Source organism: Zootoca vivipara, chromosome 15 (assembly GCF_963506605.1).
Source record: "Zootoca vivipara chromosome 15, rZooViv1.1, whole genome shotgun sequence".
NCBI classification, from domain to species: Eukaryota; Metazoa; Chordata; class Lepidosauria; order Squamata; family Lacertidae; genus Zootoca; species Zootoca vivipara.
The window spans coordinates 32,340,300-32,363,036 of NC_083290.1; the positions used below are offsets into that span (position 1 = coordinate 32,340,300).

The window sequence follows — 22,737 nt, forward strand, 5'->3', positions numbered from 1 at the left end:
ACCTATGATGAATCTAGGGAGAGGGGTCTTGGGCTACACCCCTTCTGTGACATATGGATGATGCTTCTGGGGGGTGGGCTGAAACCAATTTCAAATCTCTTTTTAAGGGCAAGACGTCTTTGTTTGGGGTTCCTTCCTTGTTCTCCTGTGTGAGAGGAAGGACCCTGTTGCAACAGCAAAAATAAAAGTGCCTTGCTTCGCACGTCCTGGTTTGGTCTCTGTTATTTGGTGGGCAGGAGACGCTTAAACTTTGTCTGCTTGCCAGGATACCTGGACTCTTCCTGGGTCAAGGATCCACTTAATTCTAGGGCCGTGTAGCTCTGCAAAATTTTTACAACACTGTTGTTGTTTTTTACAGTAGCCAACTAGATGCTTCTTGGAAACCCAAAAGCAGGACCAGATGCCAATAGGCCTCTCCTATGGAGTCGGGGGGAGAGCTAGTCCTACCATCAGTTAGAATGAAGTTTTGGGTGTCACAAAAGGGCAGATTCTTTATTTAATTCTTTATTTTAGCCTAATTTATTTTCCCCTACGCCCCATCTCTTCTTACCTGTTCATATATGATTAAAAATAAATTAACAAATTAATGATAAATTTTTTTTACACATATGCCTACATGTCCCTGCGTCCAGATGTCCCGTGTGTCCCTGGGTCACTGCGCATGTGCCCCAGGGATACAGGGATTGGACAGCAGAGACTGCGCGCGCGCACTCTCCCCCCACTCTGCCTCCTCCAACCGCCGCTCCCGCCGGGGTGGAGGCCGGCGAAGGCCTCCTCACAACCCTCCCTGGCCGTGAGGAGCGGCGGTTGGAGGAGGCGGGGGGAGGAGAGTGCGCGCGTCCTTCCTGTCGGCGGCTGGGGGAGAGGAAGGAAGGAGGAGAAAGCGCCGCTTTCTCCTCCTCCGTTCCTGTCCCCCTGCCGCCGACAGCAAGGACAGGTCCCAGGGTTCGGAGAAGCGCTGCGCAAGCGCTTCTCCGAACCCTGGGATATCTGCTTCCTGTCGGCGGCTGCGGGAGAGGAACGGAGAAGGAAAAAGCAGCGCTTTCTCCTCCTCCGTTCCTGTCCCCCTGCCGCCGACAGCAAGGACGGGTCCCAGGGTTCGGAGAAGCGCTGCGCAAGCGCTTCTCCGAACCCTGGGATATCTGCTTCCTGTCGGCGGCTGCGGGAGAGGAACGGAGAAGGAAAAAGCAGCGCTTTCTCCTCCTCCGTTCCTGTCCCCCTGCCGCCGACAGCAAGGACAGGTCCCAGGGTTCGGAGAAGCGCTGCGCAAGCGCTTCTCCGAACCCCAGGATTCTAGCGCCCGTTATTGAACGGGCTGAAAACCACTAGTGCTTACATATAGTTCACACTGAAATAATCCTTACTTTTGATATTATTTCATTGTCACTTGGGTTCCTCTGACTTTTTCTTTTCTTACTTACTGGGGGGATGGCACTATGCCGTTAATCATTATAACTTGATCTTTTCAGTGAATGTATAATCCAAAAAAATGGCAGTATTTTACCTCAGCCCAGTATACAGGGACATCACTGCAGAGGATATTCACTGTGGTTCCTAGAATTGTGCGATCTGCCAGTTCTCCTTGCTTGAAGCTGTAGGACACATGGTCCTCTCCTGAGCCCTTGTAGGAAGCAAGGTGAAATTTAGTATATGGGTAATGCAGATTTCCACTTAGATGTCAAGGTGTCAATGCTTTGGTTCCTTGGTTTTGAGGAAGGCTCACAGTGGTGCAGCTAATTTTAGACCTTGGATTTAGTGGTCTTATCCCCCCACCTGCGGTTTAGACAGTAATTTATTTTGTGAAGCATACAATTAACATTTCTCTTCTCCTCCCGCCAACCAACGCTTGCTATTCCAGCTTTACAACTTCTTCTACATTCCTAAAACATTAGTGCAAAAAACCCCGCAAACAAATCTGAGGTTTTTTTAAAAAAATAAATAAAAAAATACAATACTTTAAGCACCTGCAGTTTCATAATTTCAACTCCCTTAAATTATAGCACCAGCACTAGCACGGGAATAAAATGGGGTTCGCTTCTCCTGGCCTGATGCTTAAAGGTACATTTAGCAACGTTTCATTGTTGTAAATATATGTGTGTGTGTGTGTGTGTGTGTGTGTGTGTGTGTGTGTATACACACACACACACACACACACACACACACACACACACACAAATGAGGATCTGCAATTATGTCCATGCCTACCAGGCCATCTCCTGACAATACAGTGCTTTTTAAAATAGGAAGAAAGGAAGGATGCTGTAGCGAACAGTGCCAGGAAGAGAGCTGATGATGGGAGGCCTGTTTGCTGCTGCCCCCATTATCTTCCACTCTCTGGGCTTCCAGACCCTCCAAATGTCCCTATTTTTCAGGGCCAGTCCTGGAGTTACAGAAGCCATCCCAGTTCTGATCCCAGAATGTCCTGCTTTGTCCTTAGGACATCCATATTTTCATTGGAGAAATGTTGAAGGGTATGAAGTTATGCGATCCCTGAGCCAAGGAGATAAGTAACTACTATACAACACTTAGGAGACATCTAAAGGCAGCCCTGTATAGAGAAGTTTTAAAAAAATGTTTAGTGTTTCATTATAGCTTTACTGTATATATGTTGGAACCTGCCCAGAGTGCCAGAGTAGCAGATGGGTGGGGTATAAATGATAAAATAATAATTATTATGGAATAGGATATCCTGATTTTCACTGCAGAAATTTTGGAGGGTATGGGCTTCTGGCTCAAGGTCTAATCCAGGCATAGGCAAACACATCCCTCCAGATGTTTTAGGACTACAACTCCCATCATCCCTGACTACTGGTCCTGGTAGCTAGGGATGATGGGAGTTGTAGTCCCAAAACATCTGGAGGGCCGAGTTTGCCTATGCCTGGTCTAATCCTAGCTGCTCTACTGAAGCAGTCAGTTAAGGTTTATGGTACACATCACAATCTACATGAAATATAAGGAAAAAATGGAAAGATTGTGCTCTCTGCTACCACATTCTTTCAACTGCATTACAATATTACTTAATAAGTGTTGGGGAGAGATTCTCCATGCCCCATAGCTTCTTACTTGTTCATCGAAGTGCTCTATTCCTTGGGTGATTTCATGTAGGCTGGGCACATCAACTGAATCCATTGCCACCACTGAGCACTGTTTTCTGTCCTGAATTCGGAAGCCGATCAGACGCTAGGAACAAAGCAGGAAGCAGAGAAGATTTTGGGATAAATTAAGGAATGCCCTCCTCCAAGTGTGCAGCTGGGGCTGTGCTTTAAACACAGGGTGGGTGGGTGGGAGGCAAGTTCCTTGCTAGAGATGATTAGGAAATCACAACCTCCAGTTTGTAATTAAAGGTAAAGGGACCCCTGACCATTAGGTCCAGTCGTGACTGACTCTGGGGTTGTGGCACTCATCTCATATTATTGGCTGAGGGAGCCAGCGTACAGCTTCCAGGTCATGTGGCCAGCATGACAAAGCCACTTCTGGCGAACCAGAGCAGCACACGGAAACACCGTTTACCTTCCCGCTGTAGCGGTTCCCATTTATCTACTTGCATTTTGATGTGCTTTCGAACTGCTAGGTTGGCAGGAGCTCACCCCGTCACAGGGATTTGAACCGCCAACCTTCTGATCAGCAAGCCCTAGGCTCAGTGGTTTAACCCACAGCGCCACCTGGGTAATTAACTTTCCATAAAAAATAACTTTTGTGTCCTGAATTTTACTTCTAGAAATATGGCAACCCTAAATTACCGGTAACACCAAGCCACAATTCTTTGAAAGCAAAACTAAACTCAGCAGAAGTCCTCCTCCTGGGAGGAGGAAAATGGAGGAGGCAGCACGTGAGCTCAAAGCTTTGTTTGGACGCATAGAAGCTCATCTACATACTGCTAAACCAAGCTTTAGTGCCCCATGTGTACTGGGCTGTGAATTAAGAAAGGCACCATGGGTTCCAGTGTAATGTGACAGAAGATCCTGTAGGGACAGAACTCCAAGACTATTCAGTTCAACCACCTGAGATGGTAAAATGTCTTAGAACGTTTTGATGTCCACCACCTAGAATATATTTGACACTTACGTGTTTATAGTCGTAGACAACAGTTGCTGAGGTTGCATTGCTCTGGATATGAAAGGCAGCAACACTTTCCTGTTTGTTCACCATCACAGTTTGCTCAACCACTTCGCCATCTCCTGTACTACTAATGGTTTTAATTATCTACAAAGGAGACAAGTTTCAACAGGGAAATGCATTTTCTGTGGTACTTTGCATGGTTGATCTCAAAGCACAAATCTGAAGCATTTTAGCTGGTGCTACAGAGTCATATCAAAATAAAGGAGACATGGCGAGAGGGTGTGATCCTGCTCCCCACCTCATGCATTTAATAAACACACCAGCACTTTCCAGATGATTAATATGTGTGTAGCAGTGATGGATTAAATTTTTAATCACTAAATAAATGCCGAATTAGCAATCATAGAGAAGGGAAGTTGTCTGTTCCCATAATTCCTCCTGTCTCTGTGTACATTACTGAGGTCCAATTAAATTCCTTAACAATGATGTAAGCATTTATTAAAGAGAGACTTAATTCTGGTGTTACTATTTCCACCTTCAAATAACTTGTGGAGGGAGGAATCATACTATTCCTTCCACCGTGTCCCTGTGTGCAAGGGCAAAGATTTTCTCCACTTATGCTGCTAGAGATCTTTTAGTTGGAGGACCTGGTATTTAGAACTTTGGGCTGGTATCTGGCAATTTGTGCACTTAAATCCTAAACTAAACAAAGTCCCAAATAACCCAATAGACCAGGGAATAGGGAACCTGTGTCCCTCCACATATTGTTGGACTACATTTCCCACCCACCTTGACCCTTGTCTATGATGACTGGGGCTGATGGGAGCTGGAATCCAACAACATCTGGAGAGTCACAGGTTCCCCACCCTTGGTCTAAGGATTGCAGAGATAATAGGTTGTATCCTGCTAAATTCTTCTCAGATTGGATCCATTGAAATTAATGAACCTAAGTTAGTCATGTTCATTAGTTTCAAGGGATCTACTTGGAGTGGGATCAGCACTGGATACAACCCAATGTATGTGAGACACTTTGAGCACCCCAAAACACTTTATGAAATGGTAATATGATGATATCCCGATGGAAACCCCACATTGAGAGGACGTATACCTCTGAATCTCAAATACCATCAACAAAAGTCAGTTGACTACATGACCTCCTTCTCATCCAAAACTAGACTGGCAGGGTTCATCGGCACCAACGCTGGCCCTGCACCTCACCCTATGGAATGAGTGGCTGGTCTGCAGGCCAATGTTTAAATTTCCTATAATCTGTCAGAGTGATTCTCCCTTGGACACTGCGAGGAATTTCAAAGGATGATCAGTAGCTTAGCCGCTGCTGTGGCCAATGATCAGCCGACATAGGAAGGCACTTCACCCAGTGTGTGGCACAGCCTTACACTTTTGCATGACACTCGCTTTCTTTTCATTTTTTTTTAAATTGATTTTTATTATTTTTTTCCTTACATCAGTATAAATCAACACAATACAAACACAAAATTATAAACCAATCTCGTGAATACACCAACTAATTGCACCTTCTCTTAAAACCGTTCTGCCGAACTTGACTTCCCCTTTACATCGTTTTGGTTTTATTTGGTCAGAATCTTGATTATCCGCTTTTTTACCTTCTTTACACATTATATCATCATACATAATCCAGTCTTCTAATCAGACCATATTTTAACAGCTGTAGATATTATGTCAATCCTGTAAGTGATTTTACCATATTACAATGCCTTCTAAGATATTCCCAGAATTTACTCCACTCCTTGTAGGTCTTTTGATCTTTTTGCTCTCTTAACCTTCCGGTCAACCTGGCTAATTCTATATATTCCGTCATCTTTCCTCTCCACTCTTCTACTGATGGTATTTCTGTTGTTTTCCATCTTTGTGCAAGTAGGATTCTAGCAGCAGTGGTGGCATACATAAATATTTTTACATCCTCTTTTTTAATTTCATTCCCTATTAAACATAATAGAAACAGTTCTGGCTTTTTAGGGGGAATGTGTACTGTAACATTTTTTTGATCTCATTATATATTATTTCCCAGTACGGTCTCACTTTTTTACATTGCCACCACATGTGGTAAAAATTACCCATTTCCTGCTTGCACTTCCAACACCTTTTGTCCTTTATTTTATAGATTTTTGCCAGCTTAACCTTTTTTGCTGCCATAATACCATAATTATTCTGTAATCTCTCCACCTCTTTTTTGCTTAGATTTTTAACCAACATTTTCGTTTTTGTAGTGTTCAGTTTGAAGCCCGCGAGATTGCCAAATTCGTTTAACTCTTTCAGAACCTCTTTCATACTATCTTGTGGGTCCGCCAACATCAGAACAAGGTCGTCGGCAAAAGCCTTTTGTTTAAATTCCTTCCGCCCTACTTTTATTCCTTGTATACTCTTGTTTTCCCTTATATTTTTCAATAACACTTCCAATACTGAAATGAATAACAAAGGTGACAAGGGGCAACCTTGTCGAGTGCCCTTACCAATGCTCAATTCCTCGCTTAACACTCCATTTACTATCAATTTAGCTTTTTGTTCTTTGTAGATAGCTCTGACCCCTTTCAAAAAAATTTCTCCCACACCCATTGCCTCCAGAATTTTTTCCATAAATTTCCATGAGATATTGTCGAACGCCTTCTCAGCGTCGACAAAAATTAAGGCAGCTTGTATATCAATTCTTCTATCTAAATATTCAATTACATCAATCACGGTTCTTACATTATTTCTCATTTGGCGCCCAGGCAGAAATCCTGATTGATCTTTATGTATAGTTTCATTCAATACCTTTTCCCACCTGTTTGCCAAAATGTCTGCGTAAATCTTATAGTCCGTGTTAAGCAGCGAAATAGGGCGATAGTTTTTAACATTCATCAAATCAGTATCTCCTTTTGGGATCAATGTAATGAAGGCACTTTTCCAAGAGTTCGGGATCTCCCCCCTTCTAAGAATATCGTTCATTAATTTCAACAAAGTCGGGGTTAATTGTTCTGACAATTCTTTATAAAATTTCGCTGAAAGGCCGTCAGGCCCTGGGGCCTTTCCCACCTTTAGCCTTACAATTGCTTCAAGTAGTTCTTTCATTTCAATAGGTTCATTTAGATATTGCCTTTGACCTTCAGATATTTTCCCCAACATATGAGATTTTAGATACTTTTCTATATCCTTCTCCGCCTCTTTACCCTTTTGATATAAATCTTTGTAAAACTTCTGAAATTCTTTTCTAATTTCTTTGGGGTTTTCAGTGATCTTACCACATTTCATTATTTTATTCACAGTATTGTATTTCTGTTGTTTTTTAAGTTGCCAGGCTAGAAGTTTACCACTCTTATTAGCATATTCGAAGTTTCTTTGCTTTATCCATTTCAGTTTCCACTCAAGCTCTTGACCTACAAGCACTGAGTATTGTGTTTGCAGTGTTACAATGTTTTGTTTTATCTGAGAGTCTCCCGGCTTACCAGCTAGCATTTTTTCATTTTCTTTCAACTGTTGCAGTATTTCTAATTTTTTCTTTTCTCTTTCCCTTTTCTTAATACTGCTTTGCTGAATTAGGAAACCCCTTGCGACAGCTTTACCCGCATCCCAAACAATGTTCAAATCTGTTCCTTTGTCTAAATTTAACTCAAGGTATTGTCTTATCATTTCTCTCGCCTTCTCCACCACAGTTTGATCATTAAATAAACTTTCGTTCATTCTCCATCTATATGATATCTCTTCTCTTTTTAGTTCTAGATATATAGGATTATGGTCGGAGAGGGTTCTTGGCTGAATTTCTACTTTATATATTTTTGATATCAATTCTTTTGACACCCATATGTGGTCTATTCTCCCTGCACTCTGATTTGGATTGGAGTAATAAGTAAATTCTTTTACATTAGGGTGTTTGTACCTCCAGATGTCAATCAGATCCATGTTTTCTACCATCCTAAAAAAACTTTTGGGTAACTTCCCCTCAAACATATCTTTACCCCTGGCAGTTCTGTCCAATTCTGGGGACACCACACCGTTACAGTCACCCATCAGAATTATTTTTTGGTCCAAATACTCTTGTAGGTTTTTCTCCATTTTTTTGTAAAATTCTGCTTTCCTTTGATTGGGAGCATAGACTCCTATAATCAAAATTTTCTCTCCTAGCACTGTTACTTGAACAGCTATAACTCTTCCCTCATCATCCTTGTAAATCAAACTGGGTTCATATTTCTCCTTTATATATAAGACAACACCTCTCTTTTTTTTCACATCCAATGTTGCAAAATCTAAGCCTAATTTCTTATTAACAAGAATTCTTCTATGTTTTTTTGAAATGTGAACTTCCTGTAAACAAATAATATCTAGTTTTTGTTTTCCTAATACATATTCAAATTTATTCCTTTTACTTTTACTATTCAAACCATTAACGTTCCAAGACTGTATTTTCAATGCCATATTTTTTATTCAATTAGTATCAATATTATATTTATTTTTCTTCTTTTTCGTTTGGTTATTACACTTCATTTTCCTTATCCTTATTATCTTCTATTTCTAATTCTCTATCTATGTCCTCGTCCTCTGGTACTTCCTCTCCACTCTTTTCCCCTGCATCCTCTTCCTCTCCTCCAATTGCCCCTTCTTCCTCCTTTCTTACCCATCCTAACACGTCCTTGTATTTCCTTCTAAATTTTTCTATGTCAAGGGAGCTTTTAGGTGTAAACCTCTTTCCTTTAAAGTAAAATGAGATCCCTTCTAAAATTTCCCACCTGAAGCTGATATCATTTTTCCTTAGAACTCCAACAATTTCACGATATTTTTCTCTCTTTCGAAGGATTTTGCTTGGGATCTCTTTAAACACAATAATCTCTTTCCCATCTATAACCAATTTTTTTTACAAAGCTCTGACTTAGGATGGCATTTCTTAGATCCATAGAGTTAAACATTACCAAACAATCCCCCGGCAACTTCTTGGCCTTCACTTTAGGGGACTTCACTTTGATTCTGAATGCATTCAGAATTTTTGCCTCTACTTCATCTTTATTTAAGCCCATCCAATTAGCAATTTCTACACACAACTTCTCTCTAATATTCTCATTTGCTTCTTCCTTTATCCCCCTAAATTTTAGATTCATTTGTTTCTGTCTTTGTTCCAACAAGGCTAAATTGTCCAGGATATCTTCCTTTATCTTATCTAGTTTTTCTATTTCTCCTTTTACCCACTCTGTTTCTTTCTTATTTTCTCTTACCTCTTTTTGAACTTTTTTAGTGGTCTCTTCCACTGTCTTTGTCTTCACTGATAGGTCTTTAATCTGTTGAGACATTTCCTCCACTACCTGTTCAAACTTTTGATCAATAGAGCTTTGCATCTCCCCTAATCTCTTTTCTATATTCTGCTCACTTTGTCTAATTTCTTTTTTAATCTCTCCTAAAAGCCCTTCCCAATCCTTGACTTCTTTGCCCTCCTCCTGCTTAGATCCCCTTCTTTCTCCAGGGGTTACTGCTTTTGCGCCTCTCATCTTAGTTTTTTAACTATCTTCCTGTGTGCTTTCCAGGAAGGAGAGGTTTTAAAATTTAGGTGTAGTTATTCCTGTTGCCACCAGGGGTCACTTCCCTCTTTCTATTATACACACCTGCTCTTATTTCCTCTGCCTTGACCAATTAGTTCTTGTCTTTTTTTTGTTACTCTTATTAGAGTTATTGCCCGAAGCAGAGTTTTAAGAAACCATATAACTCTACCATATAACACTATTCTAACTTTGTTGCCCAGCACTCTGTAAAGATACAGTTATTACATATAATGTCATTGATACAAATGAAACAAATGTTTCCCCCCCCTAGTCACTTTTCCTTGCAATAATTTGTTTCTTTTCCAGGTCTCTTTCTATCGTCCTTCTTCTCAGTCTTCCTTCTCTGTATCTCTGTTTCCTTCCCCTTTCTCTTAGCACACAGTCTCTTTCAGCGCACAGACCCCTTTAACGCAATTAGTTCTTTCTATTACCGTAACTTTGTTACCATCCTCTGTGAGCAGTTCTTCTTTTTATTTTGCAAAGTCCCAAGCCCGCCGTCTAAGAAGCAAACAGTGGACCTCACACCAGAGGCAGACAAGCAGAGTCCAAGGAGAGTTCTTTTAAGTCAACAAAACGAGGCAAAGGAAAGGAGAGTTCACGCTTCTCCCTTAAGGTTCTTTTACAGACCTCAGCATATAAAAAGATGAGAAAATTGTTCGTCTCAATGGAGTTTTGAAGACTGCCTCCAAATCCTTTCCACTTTGAAGTAATTTTCGGACTTTCAGCCCTTTCAAACCTCCTTTGGATACCGATTAAACGGTATCAGCTCAATTATCATCCGCTTCTCAGTTCATGAACCGCAATCTTTTTTCCAGACACCCCCAAAGTTCTTCATACAGTTTAAGCAGGACAGCCATGGGAGCTCCTTATTTCAAGGAAAGGCTTTTCATGAGGAAGGTTATATTTTAATACTAAAAAAAAGAACCCTTTCTTGAAATACGAATCAGGTAACAAGACTAGAGAAGGCAGAAATCATTGTTTTAATTTCTGTGCCTACCTTAGAATGGTAGGATTTGCAGGATTGTGCCTTGCACACAATTAAAACTTAATATTTTGGGATAATTGGTGAGTAATTTTAGCTGCAATTCTATGGCCCATGGGATTGTGCCCAAGGGGCCATAGGATACGCCAGAGCTCCTTTTGCAGTCTTGGAGATTGAGACTAGCAGTGGCTTTTCATGTTTTCAGGCAGGATTTTCCCCCAGCCCTAACTGGGGACATATGGGAATTGACCCCAGGACCCTTTGCATGCAAAAAATGTGCCCAACCACTGAGCTTTCTCCTGTGCTCTTCAGGGAAGCAAGCTAGTTTAAGAGGGTGCAGACCAGGCTACGTAGGACGCGGGTGGCACAGTGATCTAAACCACTGAGCCTCTTGGGCTTGCTGATCTGAGGGTTGGCAGATTGAATCCCCACGAGGGAGTGAGATCCTGTTCCTCTGTCCCAGCTTCTGCCAACCTAGCAGTTTGAAAACATACTAGTGCAAGTAGATAAATAGTTAGGCTACCGCTGTGGCGGGAAGATAATCAGCATTTCTGTGCACTCTGGTGTTCCATTGCACCAGAAGCGGTTTACTCATGCTGGCCACATGACCCGGAAAGCTGTCTGTGGACAAACGCTGGCTCCCTTGGCCTGAAAGCGAGATGAGCGCCACAATCCCATAGTCCCCTTTGACTGGACTTAACCATCCAGGGGTCCTTTACCTTTTACCTTTTGCCTTTACCTTTTTACACAGGACACACAGCTCTGTCACCTTCATGGCTACCCCTCATCCTCCATCAACTGCAACCTGAAGCTGGTGCCTCATCCTGCCTAATATGGCAGACCATACTTGGCATTCTGTGTCAGTACTTACTATGGGTTCTGATGACATGTTGACCTGACAGCCGACTTTGGAGTCCATCTCTGCTGCAATGTCAGATGAAAACTACCATAGACAGTTCACTTTTATAGGAAGATCTATGGGCAGGATGAGGCTAAAGGTTCCTGACAAACTCGATTATGGGAAATATGATCACTAGTAATTGCATTTGACCTGGCATTTGACCTTCCTTTAGCTGAAGGGGGACTTTCTATTTGAGCAGTATACCATGGAGAGAGCTTTAGAGAGCACAGGAACCCCCCCTCCCACAAAAACTAGAATTTTCACATTTTTAACAGCTGAGCGAGAACATTGGGAATTATAGGAACAGAACTACCTAAATTGTACATAAATTTATTTCTGTATGCTACTACAGCAGCAAGAATGCTGCTTGCCCAAAAGTGGAAAGAAGCAGAAGTCCCAGCAAAGGAAAAATGGATACAAAAACTGATGCAGAAATGGCAAAATGGAAGAAATCAAGATAACAAGCTTTTTTTAAATAAAAGAATGGAAATGGTTTATTGAATACTAGCTGTACCCGGCCACGGGTTGCTGTGGCTCAGTCTGTTAAATGGAAAAGAAAGAAAAGAGAAAGCGCACGTTTCTAATACCATATTTTCCGGCGCATAAGACGACTGGGCATATAAGAAGACCCCAACTTCTCCAGTTAAAATATAGAGTTTGGGATATACTCGCCGTATAAGACTACCCCTCTTCCTACGATCGTTTGTGGGCCGAACATGCCTGCGCTGCCCATATCCAAAATATCAGCACCGCCAAAAATAGTTTCTGCGCATGTCCGGAAGCCAAAAATCGCGTTTGGACATGCACAGAAGCGATTTCCAGCGCTGCACTGCCCATTTCCAAAATGTCCGCAGTGCCAGAAATCGCTTCTGCGGCTTCGTATAAGACGGCCCGGCGTATAAGACGACCCCCAACCTTTGAGAAGATTTTCCTGGGTTAAAAAGTAGTCTTATACGCAGGAAAATACAGTATGTTTAATTTCACAATGGTTGTGGGTATGCAATATTTTTTGTTGTTCCATTGGCTGTGGAGATATAGATATTGTCTGGTTTGCCAACTCTAGAACATGCAACATAGAATTGTCAATGCGAGAAGTAATCGTGTCTAGATGTAAAGCGTACAATTCCAAAGATTGGCCCTGAGCTTTGTTATTAGAGAAGACACACACACCAGGCTTCCATTGAAAGCATAGAGTGCCCCCTCCCACCCCCACCTTCAGAGTCCCCCTTCATTTTTCAGACTACCTCACCCACGCGTGTTCTGGAAAATCCACCCACCCAACCCACCCCAAAAATAAACCGTGGGGAAACCTCGCCCCACCCTATATATTTTCCCCAAATCCACTCCCCTCCTCCACTCAACGCCCCTGTCCCCCCACCCCAGCCACATTATGTCACAACACCCCTCTCTCTGGTCCCCCTGCTGGGTGACACCATCTTCCTACCGAGTGACGTCACCTGCCACCCCGACCCCCCCTCTCCCTCACATACCCCATGAGCATCTTGGGGAGGGCCTGGCCGCTTCCCCCAGCGGGCGAGGGGGCAGGCGGCCCAGCTGCAGCTGCTTCTCCAAGGTGGACATAGAGAGGACGACGGGGAGAGGCGAGGCGGCAAAGCGGCAGGGTCTGGCCCCTGCCCTCCCAGAGGGAACCGCCGGCCAGCCGCTCCCAGCAGCCTCTGCCCGCTCGTACCGGAAGGACGCCACCCAACACCCCAAGGCATCCTGGGAGTAAAATATTTAGTATAGTGTGTGTTGCTTTGACATCCAACAGGTGGCGCTGTTTTTCAAAAAAGCATGTTTTTACCTGTCACAAGTGTGACATCTGTATAATATAGGTATATAAAAACACGTGCGTATTCGAGTGCAACTTTCAAAGATTTAAGATTTTGAACAAACGAACATTTACATTTGTATTTATTTATATAGATTTACAGATAAATTGCAAACGGATAAAAACATTGGCAGGATCATTGTAATAATCTGCAGTTCCATAAGAGCATATATTCAAAGTAGATAATGAAATGAGCAACTTAAATGAATTTGGATATGCAGAAGGTATTAAAAAATAAATTTAAGCTGCAGAGAGAGGGGGAAGGAAGTCAAGCTTTGAAATGTTCAAATGATTGTAAAACTAATGAAATGTATAAACCTGAAAAGTATAAATACATTTTTTAAAATAATAATAATAATAATGATAAAAAAGCAGGCCCAGCCCCTTTCCCACAAAGATCGAAGGGGCCAGAGACACACCTGGCCCCTAGAGTTGGTGCACCTGCGCAGGGTTTGCATCACACCTGTTTCAGCCCTTGGCAGACCCTGCCCATGTGTCAGGAAGACTGCAACCATGTCGTTGTTTTCCCTTGCTCCCTCTCAATACGCATATCAGCTACAATACTGGGAAACAAGAAGAAGTTACAATGGTTATCTTATCAGATGGCCAGTTTAGCAGCTTTTACAGACCTAATTATTGGGAAAATCTACCTGTATACACAACTGATAAGCATATGTTTATGATGCTGAGTGCAACCAGGAAGTCTTCCATGTGGAACTGTAAAGCGTCAGCCTTTACAAATGGAAATTGCTACCTGCATACAAAACCGACAAGGTTACATATTTTGATGCCGCACCAGAGGCTACAGACCTCCATTTTCTGCGTTCTTGCTGTCACACGGAAGAAGAGATTCTGCACACATATCTGTCTACTCCTGTAGATAGCTATTTTATTGGACACCTCTATATACAGGCACACACACAAGTGGGGGTTTGCCTGTATATAAGAAAAGCAATTCAAATAATTATCCACCACTTTTCGGTAGTCGCACCCACCCTCCTGGCAGATGTCAAGGAGTTAAACGACTATACAACCTTTTGTAGACATTTGAAGGCAGCCCTGATTTGGGAAGCTTTTAATGTTTGATGTGTGTGTGTTTTCTCTTTCACTCTATATTTTTGTTGGAAGCCTCCCAGAGTGGCTGAGACAACCCAGTGAGATGGGCAGGGCATAAGAAATAAATTGTTGTTGTTAGATGTATTACTCTCTGTCTCACAAAGCATATTATGCTAGCAAATGTGTTTGTTTTTTGTATGTTTTTTATTTTTATTTTATTTTATTAGATTGTATTGTTACCATTCACATTAACACGCCATACAGAAAAAGAAAATAAATTTCCATCACCACCGAAGAAAAAGGAAAAGAATCAACACATCAACTAATAACCTTCAAAACATAAAATAAAAGTGGTCTTTTTCTATTGACCAAACTTCCCTTCTATTCCTTATTACAGATTCTGTATTATTTATTCATTGTCATTGAATAACTAGTTTTGTTCAAATTTAATATCCCTTGATTGATTCATATGTTCTACAACATTCTTAATACTGCTACTGAAATTATTTGAACACTGCGAATGACCTTAGACTACAATTATTATCTTTCAAATATATTTTTAAAACTTCCCATTTTGAAATAAATACCAGTTTTGGTTTATTTTTTATTTTTTTCTGACATGCTATCTAATTCCGCGTATTCATCTAGTTTTGGAATCCATTCTAATTTGACAGTTAAATCCAGTCGCGAATGACTCTGCGGTTGTGGCACTCATCTCGCTTTACTGGCCAAGAGAGCCAGCGTTTGTCCACAGATAGTTTCTCCGGGTCATGACTACGCCGCTTCTGCCGAAACCAGAGCAGCACACGGAAACGCCGTTTACCTTCCTGCCAGAGTGGAATACTTATTTATCTACTTGCACTTTGACATGCTTTCGAACTGCTAGGTTGGCAGGTCAGGGACCGAACAACGGGAGCTCACCCTGTCACGGGGATTCGAACCACCAACCTTCCGATTGGCAAGCCCAAGAGGCTCAGTGGTTTAGACCACAGCGCCACCCACGTCCCCGTCTGAAATAGTACCACAGCACACTGGTTGAAAACCACTGGCTTAGCCAAATATGAGACGTGAGAATAAACCAAACTTTATTGCTGCAATAAAAGCTGAATGTACAAGGCACTTATATGTTGGTCTTTATAAGAGTAGCTGGACATTTATATTTCTGTTCCTATCTTACCCTGTCCTGCCTAATCTACCCATTACTCTGCAGCACCCACACCAGAGAGGAACAGAAGGGCACGGGCGCTGCATGACAAAAGAACAGGTTTATATCAATACCCTGACACGGAACTGAAATTCTTCCAGGCTGTTTTGGTCTTCTGTGGATATAATTCAGAGCTCCAACATGTCCCGAGCTGAGGCAGAAGAATACTTTATTGAGAACAGAAAATTACCTTGTAATTAATAGAGTAGATCCAGATTGTCCCTAGATATTGCTAACCTGATTTTTCATGCCCAGATGACTGCCTCTATTTCCTTAAAGAACACAATATAGCATCCCTTCCCTTGGTACTGGACATTCCCATTGAAGAGTCGCCATGCAGTGTGGTCCCTTCATCCTTCTGTCTCTCATTGTGGGCCTTTTCATGCCCTGGCCTGAGCTGCTGGGCGTCTCTGCATCGGATACAAGTATGAGCTCTCTTTCCTCTTACAATTTCTAAATCTTATGTGTATCATGGCTGTACCTCCCCCTATCTCTCTCCAATTCTTTAACCTGCCTCTCTACATAGGGTTGCCCCCTTCCATAAGGCCCAAGTGATGTGGAACTTGCTTTTTTGTAAGCAACACATGCACCCAATTATATTGATCATGCTATGGGAGTTTGAGGGACAAGGTAGGAGCTTGTGTGCCTACAAAGATTCCCAGGGCTGACTTTGCCCAGTGAGTGATCATGTGACCTTAATGAAGCCTGGATTTTGAAAGGAGCTCAATGGATTCTCCATGGTGGCTCAAAATGAAGAGCTGTGGAGTTGTATCCAACATATTTCTACTCAGAGTAGATCCATTCAAATAGATGATTCTAAGTTAAACATGACAATTCATTTCAATGCATCTATGCCAAGTATGACAACTTTGTATGTCCTTGCTTGTGGTCTGTGTCAACACCTGGAATTCTCATAAAGATGCTGACATTCTAGCACTCTGCCCAAGGCCATAGTAGACCAATGATACTCTGGTTGTTCTGTGAGTCACTCTTTTAAACTTTATACTATGATCCCAGGGAAGCAACATTCTGGGAACACTCAGATTTGGAGTAAACCTACCCTTGAATAGTCTGATCTCTCTCTTCAGCAATCTTTGCCAACTAAGCTCAAATGGGTCATGGCTCAGGGTGTGGATATATGAGTCTTGTTCATGGTTAGTGTTGACTTCTGGCATCCTCAGGAATATGGTGTTGTTTCACTATGCCAGCCTAGATACCTGGCAGGTGGTACTCACCAGAGTGGCAGAGAGCGGCATGATGTTTGGCCCATGTTGGTTTTGGCACAACGACTCCCATGAGGCACAACCTGGGAAACTCTCCGATTTAGAATAAACTTATCCTTGGCTCTGCCGCTTCCCTCAGTTATCTGTCTCAGTCTGCTCAAAGGACTGGAACAGAGCTTTTATGGAATCATGCTCTTCTCAATACAGGACCTGTGGTTTTAATTTGTTGTTGTTTTTGGTCACTCAGTAGACAACTTGGTTTCTTCCAGAAGTCTTGGATTTCAGTTTACCAGCTGACGTCCAATGCTAAACTATTGAGAACCGGAAAGTATCTCTCAGCTAGAACTGGACACAACCCTATCCTCCTTCATTCAGCCAGATGCTGAATAACCAAATTATAGCACTGGAAGAGAAGTGTTTTTTGTTTTTGTGGGGTGGTGATAGTGGTCATTTAGCCCAAAATTGAAGCAACCTCATACTTTCCATTTGAAGTAACTTTCATCTAGCTCCAGACTATCTATTCTTGTTACAACTTTCTCCAGACCCTTTACAATCCTGGTTCCTCTATTCTCCCTAATGACTCTCCAGTTTTCAATCTCATTCTTAAAATAGGGCTTTCAGACGTGGACACAGCCCCATCCTTCTTGATTCAGACAAAACCTGAATCACCAAATTGCACTGGATTACTATTGTCAGGGGTTCACTGAGTCCAAAGTAGTAGCAATCTCATACTTTCCATCTGAGTTTGAATGTTCCCATAGGTTTGTAGGATTTGAGGGTGATGGTCTCTGAAGCCTTTGTCCTCCCATGTATCTCAGTGGTGTTATGCTAAATCCATTTGAAGGGCTATGGAGAAATCACAACAGCAACCTAGTCTCCAGTGGGTTTCTGGTGTGTTAGCAGAACCATTAGATCCCCATTTAGAAGTTCCTTCATTGCATACCTAGATATCTTCAGGAATTGGAGTCACGTGGTCTATGTCATTGCTAAGTTTCAGACTTTGATATTATGTTTATATGAGGCTTGCCTTTGTTTCCTTTTACCCACCAGCTTCTGGGAAATGATCTATAATGAACTGAAGAAAATGTTTAAAATAACTTTTGTTAAAAAACTTGAATCTTTTTCAGTAGGACTGATAGGAACTGAACTCCCTAAAGAACAGAAGAAAATATTTATCTATGCTACAACAGCTGCCCGAATATTGTTAGCCGAAAGATAGAAGGAAGAAAAGATAGTGACTGAAGAAGAATGGCAAATCAAGCTAATGGACTATGCAGAAATGGAAAATTAATGGCAAATCTCAGAGACTATGACAATGAGAAGTTTAAAAAAGAGTGGGAATCGTTTGTTGTTCATGTGCAAAAATACTGTAAACAGGTTGATACATTGCCAGGGTTTTAAGTAAATGCTTGCAACTAGCAGAAAATTAGAGAAATCTAAAGGAAATCATAATTGAAAAAGTTTAAGAATGGATATGCCTTACCTTCCAAGTTCCGGACTGCAGAATCCAGGACCGGCAGCCATTTGACACCGGAAGTTGCGTCGATTTAACTTCCGGTGTCGCTTTGCCCTTCTATGGGCACCCAAAATGGCTGCCGCCGGCTTCGAAAATCGCTTGCGCGCATGTCAGGAAGTGCTCCGACGCAACTTCCGGTGACGCTCTGCCCATCTATGGGCACCAAAATGGCCGCCGCCAACACCGCACTTCCGGACATGCGTACATGCGGCTTTTGAAGCTGGCGGCGGCCATTTTTGGTGCCCATAGAAGGGCAAATCGGAAAGAAAAAAATGGCCGCCGGCAGGAGAAAATAACGGAGAAAAACGGGAGACGAAGTGATACGGGGGACCACCGGGAAAAGGTAAGTAAAAAAGGGGTTTTCCCGGGGAAAACGGGAGACTTGGCAGCTATGGGATATGCAGAAGAACTTAGTTAATATAAAGAATAAGAAGAGGGTATGGAGGGGAAGTCCTGAGATTTATATGATCTCAAAGAGAAACTTTGTGAAAAGGTATTTGTATAAATTTAGATCTGGTAGAAATGTGCGTTAATTACTGTTTTTATTTGTAAATTGGAGTCACATGGTCAATGTCGTTGCTTTCTGTGTTTCAGACATTGATATAATGTTTATATGATGTTTGCCTTTCTTTGCTTTTACCCACCAGATTCTCTACCTGATAAATGCAAACTCCCTATGGAAGTAGGAAGATGCAGAGCAAGCTTTCCACGTTTTTTTTTCCAATACTGAAACCCTGAAGTGTGATATGTTTATTTATGGTGGCTGTGGAGGGAATGAAAATAACTTTGAAAAGGAAGCTGAATGCTATCAGGAATGTGGGTGCTTTGGTAAGAACAAATAACTTGCTATTTTAGTGCAGGAGCTGTGAACATTTTGGGGCAAATGGGCACATTTCAAAATTTGAGAAACCCTGATGGGTGCATGTCCCATTTTCTTGATAACATGAAAGGCCTCCGAGTATTATCTCTCTCTCCAAACCCCTCCATACAAACCCACAAAGGCAACATCCTCTCCCCTTAAACCCCAAACGTAACTGGTACATTATACATATTGCAAATTTTATTCGAGGCCACTGCACAAGACTTATGGTCAAAAATCATTTGGCTTACTTTTCAGACTTTGTTATTATGTTTATATGAGGTTTGCCTTTGTTTCCTTTTATCCACCAGCTTCTTTACCTGATATATGCAAACTCCCTAAGAAATTAGGAAGATGCGCATTACCATATAGATACTATTTCTTCAATATTGAAACCATGAAGTGTGACCAGTTGCCTTCTGTGGGCTGCATACTCAATGATAATAACTTTATGACTCAAGGAGCTTGCGTTTATGCATGCGAACGCTTTGGTAAGAACAACTAATTTGCTATTTTAGGATAGGAGCTGTGAACATCTTGGTGCAAATGGGCACATTTCAAAATTTGAGAAACTCTGATGGACACGATTTCTCTTTCCTTCAAAACATGAAAGCAATCCAAGTATTATTATCTCCCTCTCCAAACCCCTCCATACAAACGCACGAAGGCAACAACCTCTCCCTTAAAAACCTAAACATAATGGAACAAACAAAATTGTTTGAAATGATTTCTTTGGGTATATTTTACATATTCTATAATTATTTTAGACCACCTATACTTTGTTGTTGTTGTTGTTTAGTCGTTTAGTCGTGTCCGACTCTTCGTGACCCCATGGACCATAGCACGCCAGGCACTCCTGTCTTGCACTGCCTCCCGCAGTTTGGTCAAACTCATGTTCGTAGCTTCAAGAACACTGTCCAACCATCTTGTCCTCTGTCGTCCCCTTCTCCTAGTGCCCTCAATCTTTCCCAACATCAGGGTCTTTTCCAAGGATTCTTCTCTTCTCATGAGGTGGCCAAAGTATTGGAGCCTCAGCTTCACGATCTGTCCTTCCAGGGAGCACTCAGGGCTGATTTCCTTAAGAATGGATAGGTTTGATCTTCTTGCAGTCCATGGGACTCTCAAGAGTCTCCTCCAGCACCATAATTCAAAAGCATCAATTCTTCGGCGATCAGCCTTCTTTATGGTCCAGCTCTCACTTCCATACATCACTACTGGGAAAACCATAGCTTTAACTATACGGACCTTTGTCGGCAAAGTGATGTCTCTGCTTTTTAAGATGCTGTCTAGGTTTGTCATTGCTTTTCTCCCAAGAAGCAGGCGTCTTTTAATTTCGTGACTTAGGATATGTATAAAACAGCAAGAACACATCACAGTATGTCAAACTCGAATGCACTGCATTAGCAGCCATTGACTTACAGGACCTGATTGATGATGGTGTTGGCGTTACGGTGCAAAGCCCAGGATTTCTTAGGCCCCCAAGTACTTGAAGCAATACCCTCCCTAGTGTGAGGCAACCTACATTTTGAGATCTGCAGGGGGGAGACCAGCCGTGGAGCTGGGCAGGGTCTGTTCACCAGGCTGTTCATTCTCCCCTCAGGGACATTTTCCATGCTCCTGAAACCCCCGTGGTGAAAGTGGTTGTTTTAATTGATAATTTGATTTCTTACCTGCCCTTCAGTGTACAGTACCAGGGTGGATTATCAAAATTAAAAATTCAGTATTAGAAAAAGTTTTAATAATGGCGTTGGAAATCTCACGCTATTAGCTAGCAAAGCAGACAGCGCTGGTAAAAGACACTCAGCACAGAAAACAGTTGGGCCTGTGGTGACAAGGATTTATCCAGCCTTTACCTTTACTCCCAAGCTATGGGTCATCTCCTTCAGAGCAGATTGCAAACCTGTTCAGAACAAGGTGTCTTCATACCTCCTGGGATAAAAAAAAGGGAAACAGAACACCTCTGTTTTTCTTGAATCCAGTTTCCATTTGTTGGCCCACATGTAGTCTATCACTGCATCCAAACACCAGTCTAGCCCTTCAGGTGTCATCTACATACTGGCTCAGAGGTTCTACTAAAATGCAATGTCCCCAACTCACATCACCTTGAGTTGCTCCTGAAGGATATTGTGTACAGTGCTTTTAACGTGTTCCTAATGCTGCACCTTTTCTGGGAGAGGAAGGAGAGGGGGTATAAGAATTCTTCTTCTCCTTCTCCTTCGATCCACTAGAAAAATTATCTCTTTCTTCCACAGTGCAAAAAGGTGACCACCCGGTCCAATGCCAAGGCTAGAAATATTTTGGCATCCTCAAAAATGCCGCCAGATCATGTGAAAGAAGACAAAAGCTAAATTCTAGATGTCCTGCCAATCTACAGATGTCCTTCCATTCACCTCAGCTGGAAACCCCTGAATTTTCTGAATAAACGCAACAGTAGTTCAGCATCCTCTGTATTCTGGTTCTTGATTATGGGGTTTTCTTCACATTAATTCATCTTAATTAATTCACCATTAGACATTAACAAGATGTATCTCTCTTCTAGCATCTAAAATGTAACATTTAAATACCTTCATCTTTCAACAGAGTGCATTTTACAACAGGTATAGATAGATGAGTAACACAACTTGAGTGCTGACGTCTAGTGTGAACACAATGAAGGAAACAAAGTATTGCAAAGTAGCCTGGGCAAGTTCTTATGGAATCTATGGCTTGTGAGAACTGCATGAAGGTGTGTGCACCAACCACTTCAGCTAGGAAAGCCAGAGTGGGGGGGGGAGGGGAGGTGCAGTCTACATAATACCTGCTGGACATTTTCAGTGTCAGTACCTGGAATTCTTGGGGAGATGCTGGCACCAGACCAGCTTACTTCCAGACATGCTCACGTGGCCATCCAGAGATTAAATAACAATCTTTTCCAGCCATTTCAAGACTGTTCTTTTTCTCTGGCTGAATCAAAATTGGAATTAATAGTTCCAAATCTACCCCCTGCCCCGTGAGCTTTGCGTGCATAACATATTGCATGAGCTTTGTGTTTGCATTGACATTAAGAGTCTGTGGACCAACCTTCGCTGATCTGAGCTGGCAGGGGCTGGTGGGAGTTGTAGTTGAATACATCTGGAGGGCACCAAATTGGCGAACACTGCTGTCGACCGTAAGCACTCTTATGATCTGTTATCAGGCCATGCTAGATGCAGTTGAAAGAAAAAAAAAATCGGAGGAAGGCCATAAACTTTGCATAACCAAAGATCAGGTTTGTATCAACATCGTATCATGGAACTAAAACTATTGAGAGTTCCAATGTGTCCCTATTAGATGCGGAATAATAATAATAATAATAATAATAATAATAATAATAATAATAATATATTATTTATACTCCACCCATCTGGTTCGGTTTCCCCAGCCACTCTGGGCGGCTTCCAACAGAAAAATAAAATACAATGATCTATAAACCTAAACAGGGCTGCCTTCCGATGTCTTCTAAAAAATCTGGTAGTTGTTTTTCTCTTTGACATCTGATGGGAGGGCGTTCCACAGGGCGGGTGCCACTACCGAGAAGGCCCTCT

At 42.1% G+C, this 22,737-nt stretch overlaps 1 protein-coding gene across 1 annotated transcript in view; it reads right to left on the reverse strand.

Moving 5' to 3' along the window:
- Window positions 1–22,370, reverse strand: part of LOC118096798 (pulmonary surfactant-associated protein C-like) — a 31,440-nt gene extending 9,070 nt beyond the window's left edge. The window contains exons 1-5 of the mRNA XM_035138985.2: window positions 22,235–22,370; window positions 21,028–21,103; window positions 4,066–4,203; window positions 3,064–3,180; window positions 1,505–1,621 (exon numbers count right to left, since the gene is read on the reverse strand). Of these exons, the coding sequence (XP_034994876.1) occupies window positions 1,505–1,621; window positions 3,064–3,180; window positions 4,066–4,203; window positions 21,028–21,051 (396 nt within the window). The 5' untranslated portion in view covers window positions 21,052–21,103; window positions 22,235–22,370. The remainder of the gene's footprint in view (window positions 1–1,504; window positions 1,622–3,063; window positions 3,181–4,065; window positions 4,204–21,027; window positions 21,104–22,234) is intronic.
- Between the last annotated feature and the right edge of the window lie 367 nt (window positions 22,371–22,737).